The 9,625-nt window shown below is 39.2% G+C and overlaps 1 protein-coding gene and 1 long non-coding RNA gene across 2 annotated transcripts in view; one reads left to right on the plus strand and one right to left on the minus strand.

Annotated features, from left to right (window-relative positions):
* Nucleotides 1-1,733: 1,733 nt before the first annotated feature.
* LOC104872162 overlaps nt 1,734-9,625 on the plus strand; it is a 16,222-nt gene continuing 8,330 nt past the window's right edge. Inside the window, exon 1 of the long non-coding RNA XR_783080.2 lies at nt 1,734-1,924. This is a non-coding gene — a long non-coding RNA (uncharacterized LOC104872162). The remainder of the gene's footprint in view (nt 1,925-9,625) is intronic.
* The window catches only part of Ccdc184 (coiled-coil domain containing 184), a 25,348-nt gene continuing 23,373 nt past the window's right edge, over nt 7,651-9,625 (minus strand). Inside the window, exon 2 of the mRNA XM_010638311.3 lies at nt 7,651-7,667. Within this exon, the coding sequence (XP_010636613.1) occupies nt 7,666-7,667 (2 nt within the window). The 3' untranslated portion in view covers nt 7,651-7,665. The remainder of the gene's footprint in view (nt 7,668-9,625) is intronic.

Genomic DNA, 9,625 nt, shown 5'->3' on the forward strand with positions numbered 1-9,625 from the left:
TCAATAAATTGGTTATACCGATAAAAAAATAAAGAATAAAACTAACTTGTTCAATGCTGTCTTAGAAGATAACATCAATTGGAATAATTTGAATTGCTCATTTTGTCAATAAGACACTGTGGACCAGAGGTTGTAGGGAAGTGGGCCATCTAAATTCTACTTAACATAGCAATTAATTGACCTTTCAGGGCAAGCAGATATAAAAATTGATGCTTTTAATTTGTTTGAAGAGTTTGCTTTTGAACAATTGTATGAAGAATACTTGGATATCTTTTACTACAAAGTCTATTTCCGTAGTCTTTATGCCTTTTATTCAAACTGAATTATGCTGCCAAAATTTCCCAAATACATTAAATTTGGTGCAACTCAAACTCGGGAGATATTGGTGAAATCATATGATACACAGGGTGGGGGGAATCCCAACTATGTAGAATAAGTCAAGACACAAGTATTATAAATTTCAATTTTATACCAGTCCAAGTTTTTCTGAATTATAACTGCTGCTGAGAATTAAAAGAATAGAATAATTGCTGAAGTAATGTGGATTATACAGAATTTAAAAGGCAAATAATTCAGTGCTGGACTGAGCTTTAGAAGCACAGGATGTAGATCAGGCAAACAAAGGGTGTTTCAGATATGAAGAAGAGAAATTTTAAAGAGATAAAGTGGGTTGGGGTTAGGAAGAAAGCAACTAATCAAATATGTATGCTTAGCCAGGTGTGGTGTTGCATGCCTGTAATCCCAGCACTCAGGAGGCTGAGGCAGGAGGATCACTGGGAGTTTGAGACCAGCCTGGGCTACATAGTGAGTTCCAGGTCAGACTCAACTACATAGTGAGACCCTGTCTCAAAAAACCAAAAAAAAAAAAATGTATGCTTCATTAGGTAGACAGTCCCTCTGTCTACACCTCATCTGAGCAGTTAATATGGTACCTAACACAGAGGAGTTGCTCAGTCAATGGTCACCATTGGGGTGAACATAGTATAATGACATGAGCAAACATTTAATTGAGGACACAGAAATGCTAATTAAGTCAGGAGAAAACATCACAAAAAACTAATTCAAAACAAATTGAAAGATTAATGGATGAGAGCTAAAGTGTTCCCAGATTTGGAGCTGAGAGCACAGGATCATATTTGCCAGGTCTTGCTTATCTATAAATTCATCCGCTAGAGGAAACAAATTATCTAGGAAAACATGGACTGTGCTAAGCCTTCCAGGGCCACTTGCCATGGACCTGCCCTCACAAGGGAGCCTTGGAAAGAACTGGTACAAGACTATCCCCAGGGAGACAGTGGCAATGGTCAGGCCTCAAAAATAGATAGTTGGCCTTATTACATTTGGCTCCGAACAGTAACAAGTAAGAGAGCTAGTGCCTCATGTGTGTGTGTGTGTGTGTGTGTGTGTGTGTGTGTGTGTGTGCAATTGAGAGAAATGGAAAAAGAAAACAGATAAAGGACCATATGCACAGCCCCATAAATGCACAGCCCCATAAATGAGCTGCTGGTTCATAGCAAAACCACTGCATCTTCACCCTGTACCTTTGGGTCACTCTTCTCAGCCTAATCAGCACAGCCAATGTCCTCATCAGTGTGTGCCAAAGCCCTTGGACAAGGTCAGTGAATAAACTAGCTTCTGCGCTGAAAGCTGGCCCTGCCTCTGGGAGGATCCCAAGTAGTGAACACTCCCAGCCCCTTGCAGCAACTGCCTGTGTTCAGATCAGACAGAGGCTCTCCCCACAGTGGCCTTGGGGGAGATGGCTCAGATTTTGTACCCTGTGAACCTTCCCCTTGCTCACTTTCTCCCTTTCCAGCAGTCTAGCCCTGTCTCTGTTCCCTTAACTCTCCCTGCTTGCTCACTTCATCCCCTGTGTTTCCATCGGGATCTCATTCTTCTTGTTTGCCCTGCTGGATCTGGCCGAGGGGTAAGTGGCTTGCGTGTGACTGAGAGGACCAGCCAGACTGGGCAGGTCTACTCGAAGGCTGGGTAGGGGAGAGAAGCCAGGCCAATCTCCTGTTCCCTGACTTGGAAGATGCCCGTGGCTCCTAAACTGATTCCACATCACCACACAGCTGCCCAGTGTGCTGGCAGCTGCTCTAGCTCCTTTGTATGTTTTGCATTTGTCTGCTTGTTTTAGTGCCTCTTGGTTGGGACTCTTTATATCTGTGTCTTCAATGTATTTCTCTATAATTACAGGTCTCTATATTAACCTGTCTTGTATTTCACACTTTTATTGTTTCTAACTTATCTCTAATTCTTTCTTTGCCTTTAACCTTTTTCTGTCTTTTCGGTTTAGTGAGATTTTTCCACTATCTCTATAATCACTTTTTCTCAGTTCTTTCTTTCTTGAGGCTTCTTTATATTGTATCTGTTGGGTTTTTAAATTTTATTTTATCTGGCATTTTTCTTACTCTTTGGAGGAAGGGGGGTTAAGAAGTATCTCAGTGATGACCCTCTGCTAGAGACTGTGATGCAGAGAATGGGTATCACATTGTATTGTTATTATCTGTTTGTTTTGTAAGGGAGGGTTTTTTGCAATGTTTCTTACAGTCAGGTTGAGAGAAAAGTGACTTATATATAGCAGGAAAAAAAAGGTGAGTTAAAAGTGAACAATTTCTTAATGAGAAGCAGAAAAACACTTGGATGGGTTAGAAAGGGTGGTAAGATGCTTTTGTCCCTAGACTTTGTGGGAGCAGTTTGGTCTTTGAGGAGGAGTTGGGCCACAACTTCACAGTAATCCTTCCCTTGTGAAAGGAAACCATTAGAAGATGAAAAGAAAAACTGATTCGAATTAGCTCACCGCCTTGTCTGTGCCAAAGACTAATTCTATTATTTCAACTAATTCTCATGTTATGGGACAAATAACTTGAGATTCAGTTAACTGATGCCACACTCAAATAATTGACAATGCAAAGATTGAATTTCAGATGTGCTGACCCCAAAGTTCCTCAGTGATGGCCTCACTGCTTTTTTCAATTGTTGCTATTAAATTTCTGTCAATAGTTTTCCCTGGTCAGGCATCTTCATGGATCCTTCAGAGGACCCTCAGTTTTAGAGGGATATGGAGAGACAGAAGTAGATCCAGAATCAAAATGGCAGATGAAGCAAATGGAAGGCAGAAAAAGGAGAGGGGGTAGGAAAGCAATAGGAGAAGTTAGACACATCTACACTTTAACTCAATTAGGCAAACCTTGAGCGCAAGCAAACTATTTCCAAAGCAACATGAGGAGGAAAAAGTGTAGTCTGATTTTTTTTTTTAATGAAAGTAAACCTAACAGAAGATTGAAGAAAAGGAAAATGACAATGAGCTTAGAAAAGAAAGGAAGTGGATAGGACTCTGGAGAGACTTCTGAGTGAGTTGGTGAGACACTGGAAAGGGTGGCTAAACTACAAGGCTTGTCAGCAGAGACCTACAAGGACTCACACTGAGGATTGCTGTTCTTCCTTAAAAGCCAATTGCAGCTGTCCTCCAAACATCTGTCTGTTTTTATCTCTACCACTTTAGCAGAAAATGCATGGCAAAAGTTCATGAACTGTTGTGTTGCCGAATTCAGCAAAGTTTGTGTACATGTGTTAATAAAAACCATAGTGTGCTAAAATTGAGTTTTTAAATCTTTAAAAATGACATGTTCTCAGTAATACGCAGAAATCAGATGGGGAAAGAATTCGGATGGGGAAACAGTTATTCTTTTCTGGCCATTTAAGGATGTGGGAAGGTCTGGCCTTGTCTTCCTCAAAGCAGGGCTGGTGCACTAAGCTGCAGGGTCAGAGAGGCCTGGCAGACACAGGTTGTGGTCTTGCCAGGTCTTTCTAAGAGCTATGCTTTCTCTTCTTTTGTGCTCCTGGTGAAGGGGGTCACTGCGGTTTCCTCTCTTTCTGACATTTCCAATGTAAGGCACCTACCCAGCCAGAATCACTGGATTCTCTCCCTGCACAAGTAGGCAGCAAAGTCTCTAAAACTCTGCTGTATCTTGTGCTTCTCCTTTTCTCTGCTTGTCCAGTGATAACCCCAGTCTCACTAATAAGGACCTCTGTGAGATCATGATTGCCCTTGAATTTTAGAGAGCTGCGTTCAAGACTCATTCCTGATTGATTTCTAGTACATGTCATCATGAGTGTATTTTTAAACAAATAATGACCTTTTTCTTTTATTAATCTGATTTCTAAATCCTATTTTCCATTTAGTAAAAATGTGTTTTGTAGCCACCTCAGGGCCAACTATATATTTTCTGTCTGAAGCCAGGAGGGTGGACGGCTTTGCCTTCTTTCTGCAGGCTGGCTGTGATTCCATTTTACTTGGCCTGGGGAATTTTCAGAGAAGGAGAAGGGAACACAAAGCTTGTAAGTTCTAAATGTTAACAGTAATTAGCATTGAGTAGATAGGAAATCTTCATTCAGTTCTCACACAAGCCCTGATCAGTTTATATTATATATTAGATTTGAAAATTATTATTAACTACTGGCCATTATGAAATTTGGTTCTTCCAATGTGTGCACTCAGTACAAATTTGGAGACAGGAATCTCTGTTCATCATCTTTAATAAAATGGAAGGAAATTTCTTTTCATCAATGAGCCTGCCCTTTATACTATAATAATCCCATATCCACTAATAATTCATCATATTAAAAGAATGTCCTCTATGAGCACATACTGACTCTCAATGTCTTCTACAAAATTTAAGTATTTCAAATTTATACCTAAACTGAGGAGTTTTTTAGTTTAATTTTTGTCCCTGAATTGGTCTTTTTTCTTTTACAAATACCTTTTTGTAAGAACAGCTTCTTTGAATATCTCAGTCATCAGCAGATTTTGTTAGTACATTTTTCCTATTTTATTATCTCCTTATCTTGAGAGCCCTCAGTTCTTTATTGAAGCTCTATTTAAAGCTCTAAGCCCATTGTACTATAGTTTGCTAAATATCCTTGTCTTTAACTGTAATATATGCTGCCAGGACATAGGATCTATAGCACTTTACTATGTTTAGGAAATACATTTTCAATTTGTGGATATCATTTTTAAAAGCTTCAGGAGTTTTGAGTATTACTGATGTTTGAAAACATGAATGTTATAATTAATATATTTTTCTTTTATCCAATGACCTAGAAAAAGGAGCAGTGAAGTAATATGTTTTGCAAATCTTTCCTATTAAGATACTATTCTGTTTAATTTATACACTTACACACACCACATGCACTTTTGATTGAATGAAAAATGTCCCGTTAATCTTCACAATAGACCAGACAAATATGTGTTTCTTCCTAGTACAGATGAGATAAGTACAGTGATTTATTTAAAAATTGATGTAATTGGCAACATTAAGTAGTAGAAAAATTCAAATTTGGATAGTCATTTATTCTACCACTTTTTCACAAAATGTATATTGAAAGACTGCTATGTGCTAGACAATGGGCCAGGAAGTAAGGACATAAAACTTCTATATTAAAGGAGCTCATAATCCAAATTTATCACATATGAATAACATTTTCTCTCATAATGAAAGCAGGAACAATGCAATTTCACATGAATTGCAGTGGGTAGGAGTTATTAGAGGCATCAATATGAATGTAAGAGTTGAGGTTGGCCTCATAGAAGCAGGAGTTTTCAAATGGAGATAATGTTTGCATAGTGAATTCCATGAAGGGGAAGATCATGTGCAGAGATTGGAAGCATAAAAAACTGAAGTGTTTAGGAGAGGTAAATAACAGCTGGAGCATGGAGTGCCAGTAGAACAGTAGAGGAAGGTAAAAAATGTTTCCCAGCATTTTATGGCAATTGATATGGAGGTTAAAAAGAAAAATTGGAGGCTGGGCGTAGTGGCACATGCCTGCAATCCCAGCTCTTGGGAGGCTGAGGCAGGAGGATCTCTGTGAGTTTGAGACCAGCCTGGGCTACATAGTGAGTTCCAGGTCAGTCTCAACTATACAGTGAGACCCTGTCTCAAAAAACCAAAAAACAAAAAAAAAATCAACTACCTGGTGAGACCCTGTCTCAAAAAAACAAAACACACACAAAAAAATTGGAAGATGTCATCTTAACTTCTGCCATGGGTGACTGAAAATGTATTAATACCGTCAATAACAAAAAGGAGATGAGGGGGAAAGGACATGGATTCTCCTAGAGGCACTGGTAACTGTGCAGGTTGCCATCATTTGTCTTGGTACTGTGCTAAATAAATGTAAACTGAACCTGATAGCCTGGAACTTTCATTACAATTGCCTCAAAACCTATGAAGCACTTATACTCCTCTACCCATCCTTTTAATGCTAAAATTAAGCTCCTCTGGCTGCCATTTCTACTGACCTGAAGGAAATGGAACACTGCTAGTCACCTTACAGGCATCCCACAAAATAAATTTCCTTAGAGTGTCTTGAAGCTCCCCTCCCTTTTAGTGTTTCTTTTTCTTCTGCCACCTACTCCCTTTCTCGCTGTCATTCAAAAATACTGTATCTCTATGAAAGATCTGTTTACCTTTATGGGCAAAAGCATTGTTTCTGTGGTGATTTATAACCAATATCACTTAACAATATCTGAACTTAAATCATATTATGCTACTAAAGCATCCCACACCACCCCTACTCAGATCTCTGTTTCTAGGTCAGTTGCTATCCTTTTCATTGTGAAGGCAAAACTGGACAATGGACCTGGGGAAGCAACCAAGAGGATTCTAGTTACTTTTAGCACTGTAGGCCTTAGATCACTGAGTAGCCTAGGGAAAGAGCTTACCATGATATGTTCTGCCCACTCATGAGAGCCACGATTTCTCCCATACAACAGTTCCCAAGCTAGTAGTAATTTGTCTTTCTGGAATTCTCCCTTGAGACTTCTTAGGACTGGGTATAGTCTCAGAAGCTACCTGGTGGGATTGGATGCTCAACCCTCTCTCAATCACTCTTCATAGGAGACACTTTTAAAGAAACAAACAATTCAGCAAGACAGAGTACTTTAATTTGTAGTCTAAAGCAGATACATCTTCGGGAATTTAATGACTTCAAATCTCTGAATCAGAAATTTTTAAACCTTTGTGAGTTCTGGCTGCCTTTGGAAGTTGAGAAAGTATGGCATCTCCAAGAAAAATGCTCTAACATATACAAGTTTTCCTATAATGTTTCATAGATTCATGAACACTCTAAAACAGGGGTGTAGGGGTTCCCAGGTTAACTATACCACATAATTTTTTCACCCAGAAAATTGATGATTCTGTATCATAAAATGATGCATTGCATTCTGTAAGATCTAAGTATGTGTAAGAGAAACTAGGTTTGAAGTGTTTTGAAATTTGAAATTACAGGAGGAACGCTTATTTAAAGTAGTTCTACAAGATACACAGACCACCCAGAGACTGAAACTTTCTATGAGAACAATCTACATGATTTAAACGAAATTTCATATACAACTCAAGTGGATTAATTTCATTCCTGAAACAAACTGCTTCTATAGAAATAGCAAATAACAAAAAGCTGTGTTATATTTTATTTCCTATGGACACAGCATGCTAGAAACAACAGAAATACTGTGGCTAACTGTTGAATGTGTCGGGCTCCTCTTCTGTAAGCATGGTAAGAATCACAGACTCACATTTTAACAAGACATTTTTTACCTGGTGTGGTCTACAACAGCACATCTTGTTCACTGTTCACCTGTGGTCATGAAGTATAGACTTCTCCTCCTTAGGTCACCGGCATTGCATTTTGAGAATTCAAAATATGTGTATCAGGAAAATTCTTTCCCCCCAGAAACTGCCACATGTTATAATGACTTAGAGTTTGTTTTCATTATAACCAAAATTCTATCATATTTCTTTGTTTATTAGTTTTAGTGAGTTCAGTAAATATTACTCTTTTGTTTCCAAATGAATTGAAAAATAAAACATAGAGTCAACATAGGCCAAAAAATCAGCTTTATCATAACAAAAAGCAGACAAAGACTTTCTAATACAGAAGACCAGTTAAACAGAGATACATTCCCCAAAACTGGCAGCCCTGGACAACAACAGAGCCTTCCCACAAAAGGTAGAGTGTGCCCCAGAGAAGACCACTTGCTCTTAAGAAGAAGGTGAAAGAAAAGGGATGGAACATCTGTAATGGCTTTCACTCAGGTCGGGCCATGTCATCGCCCCTGTAATGGAGCGAAGGAAAAAGGCAGAGACCAGGAATATGTCAGGACAATTGCCTTCACAGGAAAGGAAGCATCAGAAATATTGCAGAAGTTATTCCTAATGCACTCCAACTCTGATGTAATCAGTGGTTTATTCTCTTGCCCCATTGTCTGGGATTCACCAGGCGTGGAGCAATCAAGATGATCCCGCCTGCACCCTCTAGTGGCTGCTTTCCCAACACAAATGTGAGAAATGTGTTTACACGTCCAGACCCAAAGAATGGACTTCAGAGGCAAGGAAGAACAGCAAAAGCCAAGTTTTAACGCAGTTTCGGTCTTGCAAACCTGGGTGTCTGATGGACAGGCACAGGCCAAGCGGTCACATCAAGCTATTTAAACTCTAGCCCGAAGGCAGTCCCTTCGCCTCTGTTCCTCATTGGCCAAGTACTAGGGGAAGCACACTCTTTCCCTAGATGTCACTTTATAAGGCAGTTCCCCAGTCCCCCTCCCAATTTGAGTTTGGATTTCTGCATAATACTGTCGGTTCTTTACTCTGGGACTTTGAGAAACATATGTTCCTGTGTAGTGATTTCATGCAGTTACGCTGCTTATGTTTCTACTTGGCTTCAGCTAGAAGAATATGCTTTTCTTCTCCCTTTCCCTACTCACACCTACACTATCTATTTTTGTTTCCCTCAAGGTCCCATCTACCCAGAGATTCTCCAAAACCATGAACTTTGTCAGGCAATTAGAAAACTGCCAGGGATTTTCCACTCAGAGTTGAACTGTTTCATCTTGAAAATGGACCACGTTTAGGTTTCTTTTTCTCTTACGTGAATCATTGTTCTGTTGAGAGGTCCTTGGAACTTCTAGGGAGCCTCTATTTTGCTTGCAGATGGCTCCAAAATGGATCAGAACAGTAGATTGATTAAATCAACTCTGACAACACTCAACTCACACCTGAAAATTCATCCTTTATTCTTTTCTCCTTAGCAAACTATGTTCAGCTACAGTGCCAGCCTAACTTCTCGGCGGCTCTTCAATGAGATTAAATCACATCATTAAGGTTTATTTATAAAATGGAGTCTCAAATATCATGATCTATATGAGCCATTTTGTAAATTATTGTTAAATGAGATTATAGACCCTCAGCTCTAAATAGGAAACCCAAGGAGTCACTTATGGTTTTTCATTGTATCTCTATGTAGTTGGCTGAGTAAAATACCATAATTGTTTTCTAGTTTAACAAAAAAATCACCTGTGAATAATCTGCAATAATACAGAAGATCCTAATAAGATTACTGACATTTAGAAATGGGAAGAAAGGAGCTAAAGGTGTAGGGAAGGTGAGATGGGTAGGGGAAGGGTAACAAGGGAAAAGAAAAAAATGTGAGATAATGAAAAGATGGAAATAAAGTGTTTGTAGATGGGGAGGAGAGGAGGGGGTGAAGGGAGGGCAGGGACAAGGGGAAAAATGAGAACCAAGACTTGTCATGTAAAGGTACAAGATCCCAACAATGAATGTAACTG

This window comes from Fukomys damarensis, unplaced genomic scaffold (genome assembly GCF_012274545.1).
Source record: "Fukomys damarensis isolate Sample0158 unplaced genomic scaffold, DMR_v1.0_HiC HiC_scaffold_15, whole genome shotgun sequence".
Classification (NCBI taxonomy): domain Eukaryota; kingdom Metazoa; phylum Chordata; class Mammalia; order Rodentia; family Bathyergidae; genus Fukomys; species Fukomys damarensis.